The sequence below is a fragment of the Neovison vison genome, chromosome 13 (genome assembly GCF_020171115.1).
Source record: "Neovison vison isolate M4711 chromosome 13, ASM_NN_V1, whole genome shotgun sequence".
NCBI classification, from domain to species: Eukaryota; Metazoa; Chordata; class Mammalia; order Carnivora; family Mustelidae; genus Neogale; species Neogale vison.
Genome location: NC_058103.1, coordinates 132362970 through 132389517, shown reverse-complemented (window position 1 = coordinate 132389517; position 26548 = coordinate 132362970). Strand labels below are relative to the sequence as shown.

At 44.2% G+C, this 26548-nt stretch overlaps 1 protein-coding gene across 4 annotated transcripts in view; it reads left to right on the top strand.

The window, feature by feature from the left end:
• The window catches only part of FAM189A1 (family with sequence similarity 189 member A1), a 489761-nt gene that overhangs the window by 417602 nt on the left and 45611 nt on the right, over positions 1-26548 (top strand). For 3 of the 4 annotated variants that reach the window (XM_044231807.1, XM_044231810.1, XM_044231811.1), the window contains exon 4: positions 4401-4535. The exons of the other annotated variant lie outside the window; for it this stretch is intronic. In XM_044231807.1, the coding sequence (XP_044087742.1) occupies positions 4401-4535 (135 nt within the window). The remainder of the gene's footprint in view (positions 1-4400; positions 4536-26548) is intronic. 4 annotated transcript variants of the gene reach the window in all.

Below are 26548 nucleotides of genomic sequence, written 5' to 3'. Positions count from 1 at the left end.
GACTGAGCCACCCAGGTGCCCCGAGGGACGGAGGCAGAAGTATTTCCCAACATGTACATGACCAGCGTGTATGGACTGCCTATGGATTAACTAGTCCAGATTAAAGCAGAAGATAGGGTCTCAGTGCAGCGGTCTCCAAGAAGAAAATACCAAGCCGACAGAACCTTGGATGTGTAAGATCATACTCAGGATATTTTCAGTTCTTCTGGCGAGATCGAGGGTGAATTAGAGATGGGCAGAGAGGACACTCAGCAAGCAATAAAACAAAACAGTTAAAACTTTAGAATAAAAGACAGAAATCATATATGGTCTATGGTTTTGTTGAAATATGTAGTTCGGAAATATTTTCTCATAGCCTATAGTATTTCTTTCATCCTCGTAACTGGTCATTTATAGCATAAAATTCCATTTTTGCTCTTATACTTTTGGTGTCGCTCCAAGAACTCTTTGCCTAGCCTTAGATCCTAAAGATCTTCTCCAGTGTTTTTTTTCTAAAGGTTGTGTAGGAATTTTTTTTTTACATTCAAATTAAATTACATTAAAATTAAATCAAATCCCAGCCACACCATGACCAAGCCACACTTGGTCTCAGTAAATCGGTGGGCTGTGCATTTACTCATGTGGGTGATGGTTGGTCTTGAGCATTCCCTGAGGTACTACTAGGTACTTCCGGTATTTTAAATAGATTTTCCCTTATTATAGAATCTTAATTTTCAGTTGAAAAAATGTGCACTCTGTAGAAAGTGTTGGGCTGTGGCTTTGAATTCAGAGCAGGAATACTTAGATAGATACCTAACAAGGGACACCATTTCAAGTTTATGCAGACATAGCCATGGGCACCATGAGAATCTTGTTTTAGGCCTTTTTGCTCCATTGAAGACTTAGCTAGTCTTGCCTGCTCCCCCAAAATTGTCTTCTCCTTCCTCTTCTAGCATTAGGCTATTTTATGCCCACAGTTAAGAGTATGACACAATAAGCTAATTAGGCCAATGAGGCTAGTGGACAGCGTAATGTGTTGCCCCTTTCAGGGGAAATATGGGAACTAGGATCCTTTCATATTGTTCCAGCGCGGGTAGCAGGCAGGTTGTGGAGAGATCGAGAGAGAAAGCCATCCCCAGTCAGAGCTGTTGTAGGTTCTCCCGTGCATCTGCGAATAACACAGATCCAAATCTTAGCTTTACACTCGTTTTGGGTTGTTTTTTTCTTTTAAGATTTTATTTTTTTATTTGACACAGAGAGAGAGAGACAGCGAGATAGAGGGAACACCAGCAGGGGGAGTGGGAGAGGGAGAAGCAGGCTTCCTGCTGAGCAAGGAGCCCAATGCCAGACTTGATCCCAGGACCCCCGGAATCATGACCTGAGCTGAAGGCCGACACCTAAATGACTGAGCCACATAGGCGCCCCCTTATATTCTTGATGCATGGAACAGAAAATGAACAGAATGAACCAGTCCTAGGGCATGTGTGGAGGTGGTAAATGCCGTGGTCAGAGGAGAAAGCAGAAGAGTGAGGGGGACCAGGAGTGGCCCCGAGAGAGGGAGAGAAAAGAGGAAGGCGGAAGGCATTAAGGAAGGTGTTGGGAGGCCTCCCTGAGCAGTTGAGCTCCCCTAGAAAATGTGGGGGACACCAGAGGAAGGAGAATGGGCTCCGGGGAAAGAGTCTCTATAGTGTATGTGCCTGACATTAAGCTTTTGATTATCAAGGCATTCATTTCAAAGCCATCCATCCTAAATAAACACACTGCCCACAGTTACAAGCTACATGATGAGATAAGGAGCCAGGCACCCCAGCCCTGAAGATTCCCTCTTAGAAAGCGCTGGGTGACCCAAAGAGCTGACCTCTTGAGTGACCCTGCTTTTCCCTTCCGGTGCCCTAATACTTGCTCTTATGTTTTAAGAGTGAACCTATGAAATCCTGGGCACCTACCCCACCCTGAATCACAGCAAAGACAAAGCCACAGGTGGCCTCTCCCCTGATTCCCCACCCCATTGTGGCATCCCTAAGCAGCCCTGGGTATATGGGGTACCCTCCGGGAACTTTGACTAATAGGCTTTATTCTATCAAAATTCCCTGATGAGTATTGCTGAGGACCATCTTATAGTTGTTTTAAGAACCATAAGGGCTGGTCTAGCCACATCATTAGCTCCAGTCAGGGTCATGTCTCTGGGGACTCATCACAGGTAACAGGGGCGCAGGTGAATGCCCCCAGCCTCTCCTAGCCAGTAACATCACTCTCAATAGGCTGAGACCAACACAAAACACTTTCCCAGGCAAGAGGAATGACTGTTGTACTTTCCAAATATACTTCTTCATTCCTTTTTTATTATTATTTGATTTATTATTTATTTTGAGAGAGAGAGAGAGAGAGAGACCACACAAGATGGGGAAAGGTCAGAGGGAGAAACAGCTTCCCCATTGAGCAGGGAGCCTGATGCGGGGCTCAATCCCGGGACTCCGGGATCATGACCTCAGAGGAAGGCAGATGCTTACCAGACTGAGCCACCAGGCACCCCTTCTTCATTTTGTGGCATCTCTAGTTGGAGAAGAACCTGCAGACCGAGGGGTGTGTTATGGGACAGTGTCCCTGCAGCCACCTCACAGCCCTGACCAGCTGGCGGGAGCACACATCTGGGTGTGCGGGAGCCCTGACCAGCCTTGCCCGGAGCACACATCTGGGTGTGCAGGATTCAGGGGTCCAGACCCAGCTGTCCCCACTTGGCGCCCAGAGTTCTGTGTGTTCTGTGCCTCGGCAGGACAGGCTGCCTTGCGCAAAGGAGGGGAGTCGTGGGAGGGCTTGTACCCAGCAGCCTGGCCCTGCAGACACCCAGAGTAGGTGCCGGCTGTACCTTCTCTGAGAGGTGTTTGTTGTTACGGGTGTGTTGTTAGGGCTTGCGGGCTGCACTCCGTGCTCAGTGTGGACTCCAGCTCTGGAGTCTGGAGACATCAGTAAAAGCATGAGAGGCAAAGGTGACTTTCATAGGCCCCCTGCCGTCGGATGGGTAGTTTACGCAGGTACGGCTCTTCTGCTGCTGACCTCCAGACCTCCGTCCTCTTCTACCAGCCCGTCACTCATTACGTTAGAAGATCAAATTAAAAGAGCAAAAATTGAAGCATCAAGTAAGGGACAAACTATCCAGAGGCTGAAAATAGATGAAAATTTGGCTGTGGACAATACCCTTGACCTGTGGCTGTTCCTTTTCCTTTCTGGACGTCTGTGTTTGTGAGCAGTTGGGTGTGCATGCGGTAACAATTAGGTGCAGGGGAGGGCTCGACTAGGAGTGGGAAGGAGGAAGTGAGGGGTGGCGGGCGTGCAGGACCCAGTGAACGGAAGAATGCAGTATTGCTCATCTCTGCAGCCTGGGCTGAGCAGTCCCACATCAGGCTGCCGGGGGAAGACGGCCCGTGTACTCTGAGGGTCTCCTGCTGAGCTCCAGGCTTTTTAAAACCCTCAAATTGCCTTTTTTTTTCTTCCCATGGTTTGCAATTTTCCAAGACATTTTTATTTATTCTACATTTATTGAAATGCCACACCTCATTGCATTATGAACGCTATGATGGTGACGTGTGGTGACTGTCCTCAGGGGGCACGCAGGACACAGAAACTGCAGCTGGACAACACAAGTGTCCAGTAGGGACGCCTGGGTGGCTCAGTCAGTGAAGCATCTGCCTTCGGCTCAGGTCACGATCCCAGCGTTCTTGGTTCGAGTCCCTCATCAGGCTTCTTGCTCAGTGGGGAGTCTGTTTCTCTATTTGCCGGCTGCTCTGTCTGCTTGTGCTCTCTTTCTCTCTCTGTGACAAATAAATAAAATCTTTAAAAAACATAAAAATTTAAAAAAAAAATTCTCCAGCAGACCTGGGGTGGGAGTGTGCTGCCTAGGGGAGAGGCAAGCAGCTCCAGAGAGGGAAAACCAGACAAGGTCTCAAGGATGACGCTGGAGTTGGGTCTTAACGGATGAGTAGGAGTTTGGTAGGCCAAGAAGTGAGTCAGGAAGGGAGCAGCACTGGTAAACCAAGGCACAGAGCCATGAGAACACATCTCCATGCATACCATAGCATGAGCAGTTTTCCGTTCCTTTACTTTAATCTCCTTCTGCAGCTCACCCAAAATTGTAACTTCATAACTTCGATCACTCCACATGTATTCCTTTTAATTTATCACTTTTGAAATTGGAACGTGAAGTTATTCCTACCGGGGTGTGGGGGAGGGGGGGTTGGTGGGGTTTTTTTTGTTGTTGTTGTTTCATTTTTTTGTCCATAAAAAAATCATTTTGGCTTTATTACTTAAGGAAAATGGAAGTGGGGTGCGTTTTCACACGATCTGAATTGTGTAGCTCAAGTGTACCCCCGCCCAGGGCAGAATGCCGTTTTAATTGTGAGATCTGTCTGTGTTCCTCTGTCTAGATTAAGTTTGACAGTGTCGAGGTGTGTGTCTGCTGCGAAAGGCAGCACCAGTCGTCGGGCTGCAGCAACCTTGGGGAGACGCTGAAGCTGAACCCGCTGCAGGAGGACTGCAACGCTGTGAGGCTCACGTTGAAGGTGACGGCCAAGGGCACTCCTGATTCATGCATTCCATCCCATGCATTTACAGACATTTTCGGGAGACTTTATTCATGTATATAGTCCCGGTCCTTAATTCACTTCAGGTTAGGCTCAATGCAAGAGGGACTGTCTTTCCGGAGCATGTTTTATAGGATTATAGATTCTCACTATAAAGGTGTTGCTTCCTGGACCTCCTTTTCCATTTTTACCATCCCACTTTCCCACCTCTGACATATGTGAAGGAGGATATGCATGGTTGAAAGAGGTCTTTACAAATGTGGCTGTGATGCGTTCTACTGCTTTTCTAACATTTTTGCTGTTCTGCCATCGGGGAACAGATGGGTATTTATTTTGCCTTTTTAAAGATATTTGGAGAAAGACATTTTCCAATTTCCCACAGTAGTCTATTCTCGTGTACAGCATCTGATTTCTTTTAAAGTGACATAGAAAGTTGTTTATATTGTTACTTGCTTTTTCTTCCAACAAGTGTTTTTTTTCTTCCAAAACCCAAATTGGCTGCTTAAAAATGCATATGAACAATGAACCTGGTTTCTCTCTTTTCCCTGGACAAAGGTGTGCGAAAACCTTTCCAAAAGGATGCGAGCAAGGTGAAAGGGATCCTTCGTGGGTGGTGAAATTGTATTTGTACTGTGTAGGGAGCTCTAGAGAATGTGCATCAGGAGCACAGTATGTGGGGATCTGGAGACTAGAGGACCCTGGCGTCTGCGAAGAAGGGGAAAAACATTGCCCTCTGGAATTGGGCTCCTGGGATTAGTCCTCCCTGAGAGTCCTTTCGAAGGCTGACCAGCATGACGGCTTCGTCGGGGTGAGCTCCTTGCTGGTGGTCCAGGGCACTGTGAAACCAGGTGGCAAATGGGAAATGACGTACAGAGATAAAAAAAAAAATACACCTAAAGTACAAGGTTGGACTGGGCCCGGCACCCTAGAACCTGCCTCGTTTTGCAGGGAGGAATGGGCCAAGTTCAGCGGTCCAGCAGCCCTCCAGAGTGATAGATCCAGCAGGCTCTGGGTAATACAGATTGTAGCACTCATGGGACCTATCCTACCTGCAAGGTATGTCTTGCTGCCTCATGGTGCATACAACCATGATTTCTCTCTTCCGGTGTCACAGGGCATGTGCAGGGTCAGCCGTGGCCTTGTATAGTCTTCCTGGGATGGGGGCAGGGGCAGCCAGCACTAACTCTGAGATCTCATTGTGACAGCTCCTAAGTCACTGTCTCAATCTGGGCCCCTTTTCTTTCCATATTTAAAAACACCTAACAAGACAATAGGTAATCATAATTAAATCACAGTGGAACCACTACCCCTGGGGGAGCAGACAAATCCCCAGGGAATCTTGTAGTTCTGGAGGCTCAATGAGTACACGGAGGCAGTCAAACATCTAAGTTTTTTCTCACTCAGTTGATGGGTTGGTGGTATTTGACCTGCTGTCCCAAGGCGTTGGGGTCCTTTTTGACACCTGCACTCTGTGGAAGCCTCTCAGGACCTGTTTCTTTGTCCGCAGAGGAGGTGGCTATGGCTGGGAAGACAGTGTTGGAACAACAGTGCTCCATCTAAGAAGGCCTAGATTGAGCTAGTGAGCTTGTGGTCCCTCCTGACCCACTGCTCTAGTGTCCTGATGAGGAAGCCACTTGGGAGGGGCTAACTAAAATGGAAGGAGGTGAAGGATACTTAAAGAGTTCAAGTCAATGCTGGGGAGTCTCCTTGAATGGCTCATCCCCGTGGGTGTTCAGAGTGCCCAATATGGTTGTAAGAGATGAAGGCAGAAGACTACACCAAACTTCTGAATAAGTTTGTTTTAAAAACTTGAGTAGGGGTCACGACAAACAGAGCTGGTGGCATGAGGGTCGGATGAGAGAGGATTCATGATTGAGGTAGGAGGCCAATGGTCTGGAAGTGGCAAGACGTGAGCAGCCTGGCCCTCTGCTGAGGGCCTGTAGGGAGAACAATGGCCTTAAATATAGGGGGTGGGGAGCTGAATTTCATGTGGGGTCAGGAGGATGAGAGAACATTTGAAATGAGAGTCTGTTTACTGCCAGCCCTCAACTTTGTTCTTTTCCCAGATTGCTTTGGCTAGCCTAGTTCCTCTGCATTCACAAGGATTTTGGAATCTGCTGATCAGTTTCTCCAGAAATCCTGCTGGGATTTTGACTGGGATTGCACTGACTCTATATTTCAATTTGGAGAGAATTGGCATATTCATGATATAGACCTCCATTTTCTTGGGCCTTTTTACATTCTGTTAGTGTTGTACTGTGTTTGGTATATAGGTCTTAACATATTTTATAATATGTATGCTTATACTATTTCATGTTTGTTGGTGCTATTTTTTTTAATTTCTTTTCAGCGTAACAGAATTCATTGTTTATGCACCACACCCAGTGCTCCGTGCAATACGTGCCCTCCCCAATACCCAACACCTGGCTCACCCAACCTCCCACCCCCCGCCCCTTCAAAACCCCCAGATTGTTTTTCACAGTCCATAGTCTCTCATGGTGCATCTCTCCTTCCACTTTCCCTTCTCCTCTCCATCTCCCTATGTCCTCCATGTTATTAGTTATGCTCCACAAATAAGTGAAACCATATGATAATTGACTCTCTCTGCTTGACTTATTTCACTCAGCCTAATCTCTTCCAGTCCCGTCCATGTTGCTACAAAAGTTGGGTATTCGTCCTTTCTGATGGAGGCATAATACTCCATAGTGTATATGGACCTTATCCATCCTTCCATTGAAAGGCATCTTGGTTCTTTCCACAGTTTGGCGACTGTGGCCATTGCTGCTATAAACAGTGGGGTACAGATGGCCCTTCTTTTCACTCCATCTGTATCTTTGGGGTAAATACCCAGAAATGCAATTGCAGGGTCATAGAGAATCTCTATTTTTAATTTCGGTGCTATTTTAATGGTACTTCAAAGTTTTACTTGTCTCTTGTTCATTGCTAGTATATAGAAATTTGGTTTTTGTTACTGACCATGTATCCTGTGCTCTTATTAAACTCAACAGTTCTGGAGCTCTTTTGTAGATTCTTTGGGGTTTTCTATGTAGGCAGTCATGAGAATTGCAAAGAGAGAAGGTTACGTAACTTCCTTTCTAGTCTGGGAGCCTCTTAATTCTTTTTTCCTCTCCCTCTTCCTTCTCTCCCTCTCACCCTTCTTCCCTTCCTCCCTCTTTTTCTCTATCTTTCTGCCTTATTGCTTTGACTAGAGCCTCCAGTATAATGTTGGATAGATGTGCTGAGAGCATACATCCTTGCCTTGTTTCTGATTTTCGGGACTAAATATAATGTTAGCTCTAAGTTTTCCATAGATGCTCATTATCAGGTTACAGAAGTTCCCTCCTTTTCCTTGTTTTATGAATTTTTATTTTGTTTTGTTTTTAAATCATGGATGGACGTTGAATTTGTCTTTTTCTGCATTGACTTAGATGTTCATCTACCTTTTCTTCTTTAGTTTGCTAATGTGGTGAAAAACAATGGTTGACTTTTGAATGGTGGGCCAGCCTTGCATTTTCAATATAAATGACACTTGATCAGCTCTCTCTCAGTTCTGCTGAGCCTGCTGATGTTCCAATCAAAGACATCCTTCATTTCTGTGACTGTGCCTAGCCATCTGACTCTCCATATAGCCTCCTCCCTCTCTCTGCTGAATTACCTACGTGACCCTGCACACTGTTCACCTTTTTTTCCACTAAAACATCTGCCCAGGTGAATAGGTGCTCATGCTTCTCAAAATGGAAATTCTCATGTCCTTTGAATTTCGGTGGGTTGGTTGCCTTGGGACCTCAGCTGTCTGATGGGTTCAAATTAAGTTGTGAATTTGCAATGTTCAGTGTTTTGGTTGTTGAAAGGGTAGGAGCAGGGCTCTTTTTAGCTTTCTGCCTCAATATTATATTGCTATACAGAAAGACCCAAAGTCAGCCTAATGCTTTCTCCCTTTTTGATATGTGGTGGTCATTAGTGCTGTTTAAAAATATTTCTAGCTCCCCAACTTCCCTTTATGTGGTAAGTTTGTACTTTCCAGAGTCTCCTTGTGGTTGTGTAGGGCCGTGTGAGCAAAACTTACATGTATCACTTCCAAGCCTGAGTTGTTCTTGTAGTGAGACATTGTGCAGAGCACTCGTTCCTTCTGGCACGGTAACTGGCAAGTTGTAGATGGAGACTGCACCATCAATCTAGGTGACTGTAACGGGTAGAGCCCCATAACTCACCAACATTGGACAGTGTAGCATGGGTGAGAAATAAAGTTCTATTGTTTTAACCCACTGAGATCTGGGGATACTTGTTACCACCATAACCTAGCCCATTCTATCTGATGCAAGGTAATGGGTTCTTTTGGTTCAGGTGCCAATAATATTTTTAAAATCATCAAGTCTATTTGCTTCACTGCAATACGTCTTGATGTTAATCGACCTTTTGACCTTTCTCAAGCTTTCTGTGGTAAATTTTTGCATAGTGAGTTTGCATCTTGCTTTATTTCAGCAAAGTTTCCTTGAACTGGAAATCTGATTTTTCCCCCATTCTCTTATTTTTAGGATAACTGCATTTCTTGGACCACTTTTTAAAATTTAAACTCAATTAACAAACACGGAGTGTATTATTAGTTTCAGAGGTGGAGTCCAATGATGCATTAATTTTCTTGGCCCAGCTTTACCCATCTTTTGTAACTACCATTTTCTTCCCTCTCATTGTTTAAACTCTTCCTTTTCCATCTTATTTTGCTCCAAAGTTTCTCTTAAGGCTCTCTCCTACCTTGTTTTCTGCAGTGAGCGGTATCTTTCTTCTGCTTTCGACGTGATCTTGAGCTTTGGTAGGTCACTTTGCAAGTCTCTGCTTCTCTATCACTTATTCCGTGAGCCCTTGTGTCTCTGCGCTTAGCCCTTGGATTACAAGAACCTTCTCTATTTGCTCCCAGTTGTCCCCACAGATGTCTCTAGCCGGTTAATTACAGTGGCGTTTTCAGTGTAGATCTTTTCTGATGCATATGGATACTTCAAACCACAAAAGCCAGTTCCTAACCTGTATTAAATGCTGTGCTCTATCTAAATAGGCTTTAGCATAATTAAGAATGTATACTTCCTTCTCATAAATATAGGCATTGCTTCCTCTGAGATTCATATAGGTCTAAGTGCCACATTCTCTAATTTTCTTATAATTAGTGGTGCAGTCATTTTTAATGTGCTCCTTACTCTTAAAGTCATTCAAGCCACGCTGTGCCTGGTGACATTTCTGCAGTCAAAGCCTCTGCAGCAGGGACCTGGTGTTTCTTGGCGTTAAAACTCTCAGAACAGGGTCAGCTGGGTGGCTCAGTCGGTTCGCTTCAGGTCATGATCCCAGGGTCCTGGGATCGTGTTCTGCATTGGGCTCCCTGCTTATCGGGAAGCCTGCTTCTCCCTCTCCCTCTGCCTGCCGCTCCCCCTGCTCCTGCTCTCTCTCACACCCTCTCTGTATCTCAAATAAATAAAATCTTTAAAAAAAAAAAAAGCTCTCAGAAAACACATGGGAGGTGTTCTTATAAAATGGAGCATATTTCCATGGGAGCCCCTTCCTATAGCTTACAGATGTTCTCAACCCTTAGCCAAAGGAGGTGCAAAGGGGAATATTGTTTTCATTCATTTCCCTTGCCTGTTCTTTTTTGGTCAGCAATTAGAGCAGGTTCCCTGGATCTCTTAATAGTCTGATCTGAGGCTCTACTTATCTGATTAGTAATACTCCATGCCTAAATTTCCATATTAAGTTATGGATTATCCATACTTTGTATCTAATGAACTTAGTTTGTGCTGGGAAAATCTCATGCAATTTGTTTAGGAATCAACACTTCTTTCATTTCGGTTGTGTTTGAGTTAACTGATAGTGACTTAATGAGATTGGTCTAACTACTCATTTACCAATGGGCCACCCTCCTCCCCCCATCCCGCTACCCACCTAATCCCAGAAGGCGGTACACACACAGTCTGTCATCAGAGGAAACAAGCAGAACCCAAAACGTTTCCCGGCTAATGAAGAATATATTTGGAATCCAAAAGATGATGCAGCCCTAAGATTATTTTCCATGGCCTGGAGGCCTGGGAAGCCCCCTCTCCCTTGGTCTCTTTCCTGTCCTTCCCAACCACCCCCACTCCTGGATTCTCCTATTCTTCAGCCAGAGAACCCCTGGCGACACACAAGCTTCTCTCTTAAGGATATTGATTGCCACTTCAACATAATGCCTCACGCCCTGCTAAAGTTTGCTACTGTCCCCTCAAGGGGTGAGGGCAGGGCAGAGGGGATAGCGGGGATCTCGAACTCCATCGGGCCATGGTGGGATCCCAGGATGGCAGAACCAGAGGGATGGAGCACCCTGTTGTCCCACAGCTTATTGTGTAGGTAGAGTGAGGTCAGACGGTTCCTTGCTGGTCCCTGAGCAAGTCCAGTGATGGGCAGGGCTCCTCAGAGGGTCTGATTCTCCAAGATTCCCATTTCTGCTCCCTGATGATGGGACCTGGCTATGGGCATCCCATTATGAATGATCCATAAAGAGGGCCTAAAACTCAGGACCTTCAGATTATGAGACTGACGCGCTGCCTACTGCTCTAAGGAGATGGGATAGGGAGGGAGACAAACCATAAGTGACTCTTAATCTCACGAAACAAACTGTGGGTTGCTGGGGGGAGGGGGGTTGGGAGAAGGGGGGTAGGGTTATGGACATTGGGGAGGGTATGTGCTTTTGGGTAAATTGGAAGGCGAGATGAACCATGAGAGACTATGGACTCTGAAAAACAATCTGAGGGGTTTGAAGTGGCGGGGCGGGGGTGGGAGGTTGGGGTACCAGGTGGTGGGTATTATAGAGGGCATGGCTTGCATGGAGCACTGGGTGTGGTGAAAAAATAATGAATACTGTTTTTCTGAAAATAAATAAATTGGAAAAAAAAAAAAAGAGGGCCTAAAACTCAATGATTTCAGTCTCTGCTCTAACAAAGCGATAGACAATGGTGGGCAATTTTTCCCAAAGGAGCAAGTCTACAGATCCCTTCTCCTGATAAAATAATGTCTAGGCTTTTGAAAGACAAAACGATCAAATAAATGATAAAAGATGTTTGGGTAGTTGAACGGTCGCCTGTGCCAAGTCAAACCCAGCACAAGATTGTGACATATTTTCCAATCCGTATTAACAGAATTTTTAAAAGGTTACAAAACTCAGAATGATTAACTGGGGAAGGAATATGCTTCATCATATGCTGATATGATATCCATCCCAGCTTTAATTCTTTGCTAGATCCCAGAATGTCCTGATGGTTTTATTATAATGATGCAATTCTAATTCAGAACAGAGTTAAAAATCTATTTCTTGCTTCATCTATCTGGATTTAATTTATTGAGCCATAGGAAACCAAATTACCCAAAGAAACATTATCAATGGACAAGGAGATAAAAGTTTCCCAAGAAATCAGTTATCGAGTTTATGTGGTTTCTTGTCTTATCTTACAGATGTTTTATCTTTGTCTCTTAAAAAAAAAAAAAAAAGCAAGATCATTTCCTAAAACCGAGGGACTTGGGAGATGAACTCATCCTTTAACCTTTGTTCTTCCACACGTTCTTCACCATGCTAAAGAAATAAAAATTACTCTGAGCATAAAAAATAAAAATAGTCAACATTTTGTGACAAAACTCCCAGCCTGGACTGGCAGTGTGCAGCATCATACACACACACACACACACACATGCACACACACACACCTGCTAGACATGACCGTGACATTTTCAGAAGTGGGCAGCTACCCCGAGTAAGACAGATGTCTCTATCTCTTTACAGCTTTCTTCTCACCCCTGGATTCTTAAGAGAAACTAATGGTCCCTCTGGCCAGGTGGGATCCTCTGTGCTTTCCCACTTATACTAGCAACCATGGGACCCATGTAAAGGAATAAATAGAAATAGTGAGCTCTCTTGGCCACTGAACACAACTTATGTCTGTCAGGACTCATTGTGGAGAAGGGGATGCCCACCGTGGCTTGAGTGGCATGTCTGTCCCTGGTTTCCAATACCCTTGAAACCCTGCCTTGCCATCCTCTGATTCTAGAGGTCTCTTGTGATCCTGGGTTTGGTGGCGCGTCTACACAAACCCATGTAGCCTTAGTTCAACTAAACAGCCTCTGAAATAATCCTCCAGATCAGAGGTTCTACGCAAGGGGGTAGTAACTCCTCCCCTGCTGCTGAGTTGGAACAGGGTCCAAGATATTGAGGTGCAAGTATTTTCAGTGATCTGTTCATAGCAGTCCCATCCCATGGACATGGCCTCACTGGACTGGTTCCCTCTCAGGGTCTCTCGGGACTGGCAGCTGCGGAGTAGCACCCACACCCCCCTGGGCAGTCAGTCCAGTGATAGGCCAAGCATGGAAAAGGCAGGCGCAGGAAGGTTTTGCTCGCTGCTGGGGGTCAGGGCACGTTCCGTGGTGCCAGTCCCTAGCCTTTGTCCCTCAGTCGCCTTCTCTTTCTGGTCTCCCCAGAAACATGGAATTCCAGGGAGATGTCTCATGGAAACCTCTGGCATCTCTGGCTCTGAACACCCCTTCTCCAAACCCACCTTCTCCACACAGCCCAGTGGCCCCCTCTGAGGTCACCACATGATCCGGGCTTTTCCCTGAGCCCTGCCACCTGCAGGGTGGCTTGATAGGGCTCCCCAGTTTCTCTGGCCCAGGTCTTGTTGCCTTCAGTTTGTCCATCTCTCACCCCCACCGGGCCTGCTGTTCAGTCTCAGCTAGACTGTACGTGTGATTCCATCCTTCTCCCTGTCCTTGAGCTGTATCCACTGCGTCACGGACGCAGGGACCGGGGCCCCAGAGCTCCTACCCTCTCTGTCTTTTCCTAGCACCTTTCCGGCCAGCACAGCCGGCTCACACTCGCACCCTGACCAACAAGACCAGCAGACCTTGCCACGAGGCCTTATGCTCGGGTCACCAGCCTCACCTGGCGGTCTGTGCTGCCTAGCACTCCTCTAGCCATCTCATTCCTCAACTCTGAAATCTCCCCAGTATTTGTCAGGTTGCGCCCAAGAAACAGACCTCACAAGATGTGTGTAGCAATGGACACGCGCGCACACACACACACACACACACACATATACTAATTATATATACATACCACATAAACAGAGAGGGAGAGAGATCTTAAGGAATTGGCTCACTTGATTGTAAAGGCTGACAAGTCCAAATCTGCAGGGGGAACCAAAAGGCTGGAGACCCTGGGAGGGCCACTGTTATAGTCCAAGACTGAAGGCCATCAACTGGAAGAATTTCTTCTTGCTCTGGGCGGGCCAGTTTTTTTGTCTAGTTGGTTTTACCTGATTAGATGAGGCCCATCAACATTTTGGAAGGCAATCTGCTATGCTCTGAGTTCACTGACTTAAATGTTAGTCTCATGCAAGAACACCCTCATAGAAACATCCAGAATGTTTGACCCCACACGCAAGTACCATGTCAGCCAAGTTGACACACAAAATTAACTATCACATTCTCCTCCCCCCTGGTCCCAGTGCATTTTCTATCCCCTGCATCACACCATCCCATACTGATGTTAAAATTGCACAACCGATTGGGTCACCGCTTGCTTTTAGGGTGGAGACCTAAGTCTTGAGCCTGTCTTATAGAGTCCTTATCTCTTCTTTGGCCTCAGCTTGTGACATTCTTGCTTCTCCCCTTCCCGCAGTCACACTGGCCTCTGGTAGCCTCCGGGATACCCCAGAAAGGTCTCTGTACCATAATCTTGGTTCATGATGTTCTTTGTGTCCAGAACATTCCTCCTCCCCATTTCAATGAACTTATTCCTCCCCACCCTGCAGCGTTCCCCTTTCCTCTCAGACTAGACCAGGTCACCCTTGCATTAAATTCTTATAGTGCCTTGTACTTTATCTTCATGTGACAGTTATCACATATTGTGAATGTGCCTTTTTGTGATGTATTTATTAATTCCTACCCACTCCCCACCCCCCGGACAGTAAGCTCAGTGAGGGCAGAATGGTATCTTTGGCTTGCTGTGGCTTCCAAGGAAGGGCACAACATGATCAATACTCTTAAATGTTTCTGAAATCGGTGAGTTTTTAATTTATTCATTCAGGAAGTTTTTTGAGCACTTTTTTTTTTCATGCCTGAGTTGGGCCCTGGATGTACAAAAATAAAAGACAGACTCTTCCCACAGGTCTGGTGGGGAAAAATCCCAAGCAGAACAGCAATTTCAGTGCACTGTCTTATTTCCACTGTGAGAGGAAATAAAAATATTAAATTATAAAAGAATTTTCAATCCTCCACTCTGTCCTAAGGGAGGGCGTAATGGATTTGTTGAGTGGCATAATGGATAAAATTTTAGGTACACGGAGATCTTGGGGTGGGTTAGCTCTCAGGACAGAATTGGTGACATCTAAGAAACTGGGGGAGTGCAGAGAGAGAACAAATATTTTTGTTTCTTTTGCTGAGTGATCCCAAACACACACCCCACAGCTGCTTGGCCACACACATACCCTACCTACTCCTGACAGAAATGACTGAAGACCTATAATCATGATTGAACTAGTTCTCCAGAGACACAGAACCAGTAGGGTAGAGACATACAGAGGTATGGAGGTATATTATCCCACAGTCTGTCATCCGCCAGCCAGAGAGCCTGGAAAGCCCACGGTACAATTCAGTCCAAGTCCAAAGGCCTGAGACTCGGTGGGGGTTGGCTTGGCGATGCTGTGAGCTCTGGTCTGAGTTTGAAAGCTCAAGAGGCAGGCAGGGGCAGGAGGCGCGGACATCCCAGTGGAAGCAGAGAGAGCGAATTCGTCCTTCCTCCGCCATTGTGTTCTACTCAGGCTCTCAGTGAATTGGGTGATGCCCGCCCACACTGGGGAAGATGATCGTCTTTTCTTAGGCCACGAATTAAAATTCTAATCTCTTCTGGAGACGCTCTCCCAGACACACCCAGAAATATTGTTTTATCAGCCTTCAGGGCATCCCTGAGCCCAGTCGAGTTGGCACATAAAATTAACCATCATAGTAGGGGAAAGCCTGCATCACATGGGCTGTGAAGGAAGGGTATCAACCCAACCTGTCTAGAAGGTTTCAGAATTTTTTTTTGGTGTGAGTCCCAGAAAAGATGGATAGAGGGGCGCTTACTCAGCTTACAACTGAGTTTGTAGCTCATCTCCATGTGGTCTTCTGAGAAGTCACTGGAAGCCGTCCTCCACCTTAGGAATGTGTCCTAATTTTGAAAAGCAAGGACTGATAGCTGAGGGTGTGGTGGGGCAGATTTGGAATCAGTTGTGATGCCAAAGGGTGTTTTCAACTCCCATCATTTCCATGGGCTGCACTCCCATTCTTTGAAATGGACAGCAGACATTTTAAAGGTCTGATGCAATGTGCTTTTGTAAATACAGCATCAGGATCCACTCCATAGCCCCACCCTGGTGCCACCTAGCTTGCTGCCATGAGCCTCCTAGACAGTCTAGAACCATCACTAAGGGATATGCTGCCTTTGGGGTCTTTTGGTGGCTGTGATGTAAGCAGGATTACAGGCAGCTTCTCAGGGAGACTCTAGGACCTGGATGCCTCTGCACCTCACCCCCACACTGGGACCCAGGGCACATTCAGCTAAGGCATCGCAAAGACCTATTGGCCCATTTCGTTCCTCCCTCAGGCTGCAGGATATCTGCAAAGGTCGCACAGCCTGGACTTCTAGATTTAGCGGGGGAGCGTTCTGACTAGGACTAGCAACACGCTGGTTTGTCTGGGACCATCGCAGTGTAAGTAATAATAGACAGAATTTTCACTCTTGAGAGCGTCCTGCTCTGGTGTCCAAATAAAATCAGGGACTCCGGGAGGAGTGCCGTTGCCTTGTCTGGAGACAAACAGAGTGGTGGAAACACTCAGGATTTACACAAGGGAGCTGGAGGAGACCGCACTGGTGATGAGAGGTTATCTCTAAAGCCTTCAGTTATTTTCAGGACTCTCAATTAATACAGGGATGCTGGGAGGAGGTGAGTATGAACAGGGAAATATGCAGTATGGGAAATGTTTCAGTTTAACCCAATGATGAGACCATTAGAACGAATGTGAAGGAATGACAGAAGAGAACATGAAAGCACAGAAGTACTTACCACGAAGGAGCCAGAGGCAGCTTTTGAGGTCAGGAGATAAATTCATTGTCTTGATCATTGTTCTGGCTCCACGGGTGTGTATGTGTATCAGAACTCAGCAAATTGTATGTTTAAAATATGTGTGCTGTGTTGTACATCAGTTGCCCCTCAATACAACTGTTAAATGTCTTTAGGACAAAAGAAAGGGATTAAAAACCAAGAAACAAGAGATGGGATGATGAAGGAACTCGAAGCTGGGTTTAGGGCATTTGATTTGATCCAGAGATCAATAGACAACTGGGTGCAGAAACTTGGAATAGTGTGATCATGGCAGGGCTGAGTGAAATTGTTTGGAGCCATAGTGGAGATGGGCAAGATGAGAGGGGTCCCAGGACAGAGAGCCTTTGGCTCAGGAGCAGAACATATGGAGAAGGAAACCGCCCAGCAGAGGAATATTGCATGATCATGTTCCTTTACATTTGGTCCTTGTTGGGCTCTTTGGCAAAGAGCCTCTTTAGGTCAGCCATGTTGTTTTCTCCACCCTTCTTCCAGGCACAGTGAGGTCTGAGAGGCTGACTTGATTATGGACATGTCAGAGACGAGAAAATGGCTCCAGCATGTGCAGGGACCGAGCTGCGTTCTCTTACCCAGTGGTGGATCCAGGTTTTGTCTTTAATGCCAGATCTGGGGCTTCCTCCACCACCACTACGGTCCACCTGGGAGGAGGTGGAGACAGAGCAGTGACTGGCATGGGGTCATTTCTGTCCAAACAACAATGTCCTAGATACGCCCTTGTCCTCTTCATCTGATGGTCATGTGGGAGTGGCCCCTCCACCCTGCAAAGTTAGTCCAGTTCAAGGTACCAAAAAGCCTGAGACTAATGTAGCAAATACCACCCAGACTGGCCCAATCTTCCTAGATTTATAATATTTGCTTCCAATATTTTTAGTAAGAAATATGTTATTATATATTATTATAAACTCAGCTGAACTCCCAGCCGTGGTCTCCCCCTCTGTCTGTCTGAAACAAGAAAGTGCCCAGGGGCAGCTATTATCCTGAGATTAGTGAATTTTGCTGGTCCCATATATGTTCTCATACGGGGCTAAAGTTTTCCTTAGAATTTGACAGAAGCAGTACCATAAGCCATCTTCTGTCTTCACCCACCATCGTGATGTTTATCCATGTGGATCGTGGATATGGGTAGCCCTAATTCTGTCTTTTAAACTTCTGCACCTCGCTTATCTGTCTCATGTTCATGGACATTAGTGTGTTTTCAGTTTGGTGCTGAAGGGATAGCTGTGCACTCATTGGCGTGCATGCAGACTCCAAGGGTGTAAGGGGGGGTGTGTCTGCACTTTTAGAGGACATCTCCTATTTCTCTACAAAGAAATTGCACCTGCCCGCTCTTACTGCCGACGGGAGGGGTGCCCTTGCTCCATTCGCGTGGGTGCCAAAAATCCTTGAGGTTCAGACTTTTCATATGATGATTGCCTTTTTGGGTTTCTCACCAGCAAACTGCCTGTTTTGTGTGTTCGCCTGTTGGGCAATTTGTTCTTTGTTCTAAATGACCCCTTTAGCCATAAACCTCTTGCGTGCAGTCTGTGACTGGTCGTTTTGTTATGTTTTGGGTAGCATTTGTCAGAGAGAAGTTTGCAGTTTTAATGCAGTTCAAATTCTTTCCCAAAATGATGTGTCCTTTTTTGTGTTGCATTTAAGCACTGTTTTCCTCTCTGGAGGTCATATAAATACCCTGTATTTTTTTTTTCCCTGTAAGTTTGAAGTCTTTGGCTTTTCACATTTAGTTCATGAATCCACATGGGGTTTAATTATGCACTTGGTATGTGATATAGATCCAATTTTATTTTATTTTTTACATATAAACATCGGTTAGAACAGAACCGGTCTGGGGCCATTTATTTGTATGGTCGTGTATCAAGTTTCTGTATTTGAAGACATCTATTCCTGAGGTTTCTTTTCGTTTTCATTGGCATATGGCTTGATGTTTTGTCTATACCACATTGTATTAAATGCTATTTCTTTATTAGTCTTGTATTTGGTAGGATAAGCTCCCAACTTTGTTCTTCAAAGTTGTCTTGGCTCTTTTTGGTCCTTGGCCTCCTCCCTTTCCCCTTCCCTCCTCACTCACCACCTGCACAAAAAAACATTGTTCATAACTGCACTGCATTTTTAGGTTAATTTGGTGAGAATGGTCATTTTAAATATATATCTTCATTTATTTATCCTTATGCTGTGTATTTCATTCTTTTTGATGACTTAGCAGTATTCTGTTGTATATAAAACCACATCTTCTATATCCATTCATCATCTGAGGGACACTTGGCTGCTTTATCTTGGCTATTGTAAGAAATGCTGCTATAAATATAAGGGCACATGTATCCCTTTGAATTAATGCTTTTGTATTCTTTGGGTAAATACCCAGTAGTGTGATTTTGATCAGGGGGTCGTTCTGTTTTTAACTTTTCCAGAAAACTCCATACTGTTTTTCAGAGTGGCTGTACCAGTTTGTATTCCCACCAACAGTGTAAGAGGGTTCTCTTTTCTCCACGTCCTGGCCAACACCTGTTGTTTCTTGTGTTTTTTATTTTAGTCATTCTGACAGGTGTGAGGTAATATCTCATTGTAGTTTTGATTTGCATTTCCGAGTGACGGTAAGCATCTTTTCACATGTCTCTTGGCCAACTGGATGTCTTCCTTGGAAAAATGTCTATTCATGTCTTCCTTCCATTTTTTATTTGGATTATTTGTTTATTGGGCATTGAGTTTTATAAGTTCTTTATATATTTTGGATACTAACCCTTTATCAGATATGTCATTTGCAAATGTCTTCTCCCATTCAGTCAGTTTTATTTTAACTTTGTTGACTGTTTCCTTTGCTGTGCAGAAGATTTTTATTTTGATGTAGCCCAAATAGTTCATTTTTGCTTTTGTTTCCCTTGCCTCAGAAGGTGACATATCTAGAAAAACATTGCTACGGCTGATGTCAGAAACATCACTGCCTGTGTTCTCTTCTAGGATGTTTTATGGTTTCACGTCTCACATTTAGATCTTTAGTGTAAGGAAGTGGTCTGGTTTCATTCTTCTGCATGTTGCTGTCCAGTTTTCCCAACACCATTTGTTGGAGAGATTTTTTTTTTACAATTTTTTTTCCAATTTATTTATTTTCAGAAAAACATTATTCATTATTTTTTCACCACACCCAGTGCTCCATGCAAGCTGTGCCCTCTATAATACCCACCACCTGGACCCCAACCTCCCACCCCCCCACCACTTCAAACCCCTCAGATTGTTTTTCAGAGTCCGTAGTCTCTCATGGTTCACCTCCCCTTCCAATTTACCCAAATTCCCTTCTCCTCTCTAACGCCCCTTGTCCTCCATGCTATTTTTTTCCCCATTGGATATTCTTTCCTGCTTTGCTGAAGATTAATTGACCATATAATTGTCAGTTTATTTCTATTTATTTCTATTTATATATATTTATATTTATTTGTATTTATTTTCTATTCTGTTCTATTCATCTATGTGTCTATTTTTATGCCAGTACAATACTGTTTTTATCACTACAGCTTTGTAATATAACTTGAAGTCTGGAATTGTGATGCCTCCAGCTTTGCTTTTCCTTTTTCAAGGGGGTCTTTTGACTACTTGGGGGTCTTTTGTTCTTCCATGCAAATTTTGGAATTTTTTCCCTACTTCTATGATTTCCTAGTTCTGTGACAATGCTGTTGGTATTTTGATAGGGATTGCATGAAATGTGTAGATTGCTTTGGATAGTATAGACATTTTAACAATATTTGTCCTTCTAATACATGAACATGGAGTACCTTTCCATTTCTTTGTGTCACCTTCAATTTCTTTCATCAGTGTTTTCATAGTTTCCAGAGTACAAATCTTTCACCTCTTCGGTTAGGTTTATTCCTAGGTATCTTATTATCTTTAGTGCAATTTTAAATGGGGTTGTTTTCCTAACTTCTCTTTCTGCTGTTTTATTACTGATGTATAGAAATGAACAGATTTCTGTACATTGATTTTGGATCCTGTGACTTGACTGAATTTTTATCAGTTCTAGCAGTTTTTTGGTGGAGGATTTTGGGTTTTCTTTTTTCTTTAATATTTTATTTATTTATTTGAGAGAGAGAGAGAGTGAGCACATGAACAGGAGGGAGGGACAGAGAGAGAGACAGACTCTCCACTGAGCAGAGAACCCAACAGGGGATTCAGTCCCAAGATCCTGAAATCATGAGCTGAGCTGAAGCCAGACACTTAACTGACCGAGTCACTCAGGCAGCCCTGGGTTTTCTATATAGAGTATCACGTCCAAACAGTGAAAGTTCTACTTTCTTCCTTACTGATTTGGATGCCTTTTATTTCTTTTTCTTGTCTAATTACAGCAGCTAGGACTTGCAGTACTATGTTGAATAAAAGTGACCGTGGATATCCTTATCTTGTTCCTGACCTTAGGGGAAAAGCTCTCAGTTTCTCCCTACTGAGGATAATATTACCTGTGGGTTTTTCATATACGGCTTTTGTTATGTTAAGGTATATTCTCTGTATATCTACTGTTGAGGGCTTTTATCATGAATACATATTGTACTTTGTCAAATGCTTTTTCTGCATGTATTGAAATTATCTTGTGATTCTCATCCTTTCTCTTACTGCTGTGATGGTTCTAGTACATTATTGAGAGGAGATTAAAGCAGTAGGCATCCTTGTCTCTTCCTGATTTTAGAGGAAATATATTCAATAATTAAGCATAATATATTTAGTAATGTTTGTTGAAATTTTCTGGTATTAAATAGTGTTTGCCAGTTAAAGTTATTACCAGTTTGCTAAGAGTTTACCACTAAGGAGTTTTAAAATTTATCAAGTGCTACATCTCTAGAGATAAATATGTATGTGTGTGTTTTTATATACACACACACACACTTGAATATACAAACACATACATGCATATTTATCTCAGTACGATATAATGCTCGGACACAAGACTTAAGACTCTTAAGACTAAGACTTAAAACTCTTTAATATATTTAATGTATTCGATAGACATATATGTGAATATATATGTAGTCACATATATAACTTCATTCTGTTGATATAGTGAATTACATTAGTGAATTCTTATATTTCTGGGATAAAACCCAATCACAATCTCTTATGTGATTATGCAAACCCACTTAGCTTATATTTTATTAAGCATTTGTCATTATTACTCATATCATCTTCCTCCTGTTTCCTGAGATGGTCTGTATATTTTATTTTTCTGAAAGAATTGTCCATTCTGTTCACATTTTCAAGTCATTGACATGTGTGTACTGTGCCCATAATTATGTCTTTGGTGTTTGTAATTTGTTCCTTGTCTTTCTTTTGTTATTCAGCCTTGTCAGAGATTTGCCCATTTTATTTTTTATTTTTCAAAGAACAAGCTTTAGTTTTATTGATCCTATTGTTGTTTTTTCGCATCTCCATCATTTCTGCTCTCCTCATTGATTCTTTCCTTCCAAATTCCTTTCCCTTTTGTTCCCGTCCCAGGTTGTGTGCTTTGTTAGTAAATTTCAGTCTTCTTTTCTCCTATAAGGATGTAAGGTTTCGATGTCTCTACCTGCACACTCCAAATTCTAATGTTTCGGCCTTTTTTTTTTTTTCCCCGTTCCCAGGGTGCTCTGATTTCATTATGATTTCTTTTTCAATCCCTGCGTTACTTAGCAGTGTATTCTGAATTGTGCAGACATACGGAGGGTTTTCTTGCTTCTCTTCTGAAATCAATAGCAAATGTAACAATAGCAAATGTAACAATAGCAATGTACACTGGCACTGTAGTCAGGTAGCCAATGAGCCTGTGCCTTTGGTGCTCGTTTGTGGTGAGTCTTTGTAAAAGTCCCACCTATCATGTTGGGAACAAGGTTCTAGCAGGTGTATTAGATCTGGCCTGTTTGGCTCTTCTCTGTCCTCCCTCACTAACTAATTGCCTGCTGGAGATGCCAAGACAGGTGTGTTAAAACCTCCATGGCACGTGGCTTTGTCCACCTATACTCCCAGCTGCTCTTGGTGCCCTGGCCATTCCCATCTTGATGGAGTCCTCTTCCTCCTCCAGAATTAGGATGTGATTCTGGGTTCTAATTCAAACATGCTTCTGGGATTTAAGGAAAAGTATCTAGTCTGGCCAGATAGGGAAAGTGGCATGCCTACACCTTTAAAGAAATGTCAGAATATCAGGTAAGTACAGATCAGAAAAGTTACTTCTGATTATAAATAGCTCCAAGTACACAAGAGGCAAAGGCTAATGAGATCATTTAAATTACTTCTGCGTGTTATTCAGTATTTCCCACGAGTCTCTCCATTCCTTTTAACTTCATCTTGATCTGCCTGGGCTCTAATCAAACGGCTTTCTTTCACACTTAACCTCGAGGCTGAGGGCTGGGGAGGCGGGGTGGCAAAGCAGCCGCCATGGGATGGAACTTTCAGGACACAGAAAAATAGCAGAACAATAAAAAGTGGACTTTTCTTTCCCATCGATTGAACAAAAAGAGCTACAGTATAGGATCGGTTTAGAATGCAGAAGTATCTTCTTGGGTGGCCATCTAATAATTTTTGGTACTACTTTTCTAAAGTGTTCATGGACAAGGCTGTAAAGTCCTTTGGTGAATTTATCCTCTGGTGCTTGTGTATTGTTTTTTGTTTGTTTGTTTGTTTTAAGTTTTATTTATTTATTTGACAGAGAGAGTCACAGCGAGAGAGGGAATACAAGCAGGGGGAGTGAGAGAGGGAGAAGCAGGCGTCCCGCTTCTCCCATGTCAGGCTCTCCTTCTCAAGCAGGGAGCCTGACATGGGGCTCGATCCCATGATAGTGGGATCATGACCTGAGCCGAAGGCAGAGGCTTAACCCACTGAGCCACCCAGGCGCCCTTGGTGCTTGTGTTTTTAATCAAATGGAGGCACTCAGGTGACCAGTCACATGTGAAAATCATAGCCAGTGTTGACTGAACCTTGCTGTGTGCCAGGCATTGTTCTCAGTACTGGGCATTTATGAACTCACTTAACCTTCACGACAGCCCTGTGAGGTGTGAGTATCATTTTTCCTATTTTACAGATGAGCACATTGAGGCACAGTGACATGAAACAACCTCCCAAGGTCATGCAGATCCTAAAGGATCCCTGCTGGTCAGGCAGTTAGCTCCAGACACCTGGCTCTCACTGCCATCTTCAGGGGACAAGTAGACCTGCTACCCAGGACCATGGCTTAGCCACAGGACAGTGAACACGCATGCTCAGAACAAGCTTCAACAAGAAACCAATTGCTTTTTTTTTTTTAAGATGTATTTATTTATTTGAGGAGGGAAGAGCAGAGGAAGGGAGAGAATCTCAAGCAGGCTCCGTGCCCAGCACAAAGCCTGACGTGGGGCTTGATCTCACGACGTCAAGATCATGACCTGAGCCAAAGTCAAGAGTGGGACACTTGACCCCTGAGCCATCCAGGCACCCCACAAACCAGTACTTTCTAAATTACCAAGAACTAAGTGATGCACATTCTAATTTATGTTGAGTGCCTTTAAAAAAATTCTGTGAAAATTGATAAACCACAAATTCATGGTTCACACATGAAATAATACCCTCTGAACAGAATATTTTGTGTTGCATGAGTTCCCTTTACCAAGCGGCCCAGGTGAAAGGCTTTAGTGTGTTGTGTGTTCTCCTTCTGAACTAGTCTGTGAAGAGAAGTTCTCGATTTACAAACAAAGCTTTAGGGCTCTGGGTGTGAGGTGATTCTGGTTTTGATAGACCCCTGGGGAAGGCAGTTTGTCCCTTCCTTACCAGCTGAATAAAATGTCAGTGATGTTACCTTGCAGCTCCATTCTCCTGTCATGCAAGGAGTAAATTGTCATTTTGATACATTGGAGGAAAATGATGTGTCATCCTCATGAAATCAAGACTGACACATGTGAGTGACTCGTGGGATTCTTCTAGTGAGTGAGGTCACATCCCAAAACTCAGGGGCAGTGCTAATAACCAAGTCATATCTGTAGATGTCTTTATTCAGGAAATTACAATCTTAACAAGCCTTCATTTACAAATCTTTGAGGGTTATGATTATCCTATTTTTCTTTTAAAATAATGCCTGAAATAAAGTCTGCTATATTTTCTGAATCCTAAATATTTCTCCATTCACCTAAATGAATGAAACTAACTTCCTCCCTTCCTCCCTTCTTCCCTCCCTGCTTCCCTCTTTCTTCCTTCCTTCCCTCCTTACCTCCTTCCTTCCTTTTTTCTTTTCTTTTCTTTTCTTTCTTTCTTTCTTTCTTTTTCAGCTATGAAGAGATTAATTTTAACTATAGAGATTTCACTTATGAATAGTTAAAATCAATTGCTAAATAAGAGATTCTAAAACATTTTATTTTATTTTTTTTAAAGATTTTTTATTTATTTATTTGAGAGAGAGAGACAGTGAGAGAGAGCACGAGCGAGGAGAAGGTCAGAGAGCGAAGCAGACTCCCCATGGAGCTGGGAGCCTGATGTGGGACTCGATCCCGGGACTCCAGGATCACGCCCTGAGCCGAAGGCAGTCGTCCAACCAACTGAGCCACCCAGGCGTCCCAACATTTTAAAGCAACTATATGGGCACCTGCGTGGCTCAGGTGTTGAGTGTCTGCCTTCGGCTTGGGTCATGATCCCGCAGTCCTGGGATTGAGCCCCACATCTGGCTTTCTGTTGCGGGAAGCCTGCTTCTACCTCTCCCACTCTCCCTGCTTGTATTCCCTCTCTTGCTCTCACTCTCTCTCTCTGTCAAATAAAGAAAGTCTTTAAAAAAATAAAGCAACTAAAAATTTAATTAACATTAGAAAGTAGCATAAACACAGGTGATTACTCTAAGTGTTCAATCCTGGGAATGCTTCGTAATGTTAACAGATACTAACTTACTTATTTTGGTCATGGCTACCTAGGAACTGGCCGGTGGAGATCTCGTGAGGTGGAGAGCTCACTCATGGTGGTGAAGCAGAAAGGGGGATGGAGAGAGGGACAGACCACAGGCACAGATTTTGTCCAGCTGCTGCAAGCATCCTTCATAGATTTTTAAGCTGGAAGGGACCAGAAGCAGGTACCCTGGAAACTCTTGGAGGGGGCACTGCAGTTAGCAGGAATAGATCCTGGGGAATGAGAAGACCCCCACCCCCACCACAAACCAGTCTTAGGATGAAGGGTCTTCTGGAAGACAAGCAGAGAACAGATTTCTGGGGACCTCGGTGGCTATACTGACAGCTACCATGGCAGGTTTGGACATGAGGTATTCGGGACAAGTGGCATCAAGGATGCCACTAGGATTTGGGCTTCACCAACCACACAGATGGCATTTTGATTAAGCAAGAATAAAGGCCATTGTAGAAAGGCAAGAGGGCCTCTGTTCCTATGATCCTCTCCACACTCTCTTTTCTTCTCCCCCAACAGACTCTGCTTGTCCATGCCTTGGTAATGGGGCTCCTACTTCTTTTCTCTCTCCTTCCCCATGGGCCTGTACCAGTTGTGACCTCACTGCCCTTCCTCAAGGGTGTGGATGTCTGAACAAGTGCTGTAGTCTGGGTCCTTATGTGACCAAATCTCCCCACTTGATGACCTCCCCCTTCAGCTAAACCCACACCCTCCAGGTGGCTGTGGAGCCACTGTCCATGGAATTTAACAAGAGAGATACCAAGAGGATACTACATTAGTCTGGCGCTTGCCCAGAGAAGTAGCTCAATCAGTTACTGTCCTTCATAATCAAAACTAAATCAATAAATAATGATGGAGTCACAATTTGCCATTTTGATCTAATTCCTAAAGTCCACATTGGTCCCTGCCCTTGTGACTGTGTGGATGCATAGGGCCAACTAATTGATTCCTAAAAGATTTTCTTTT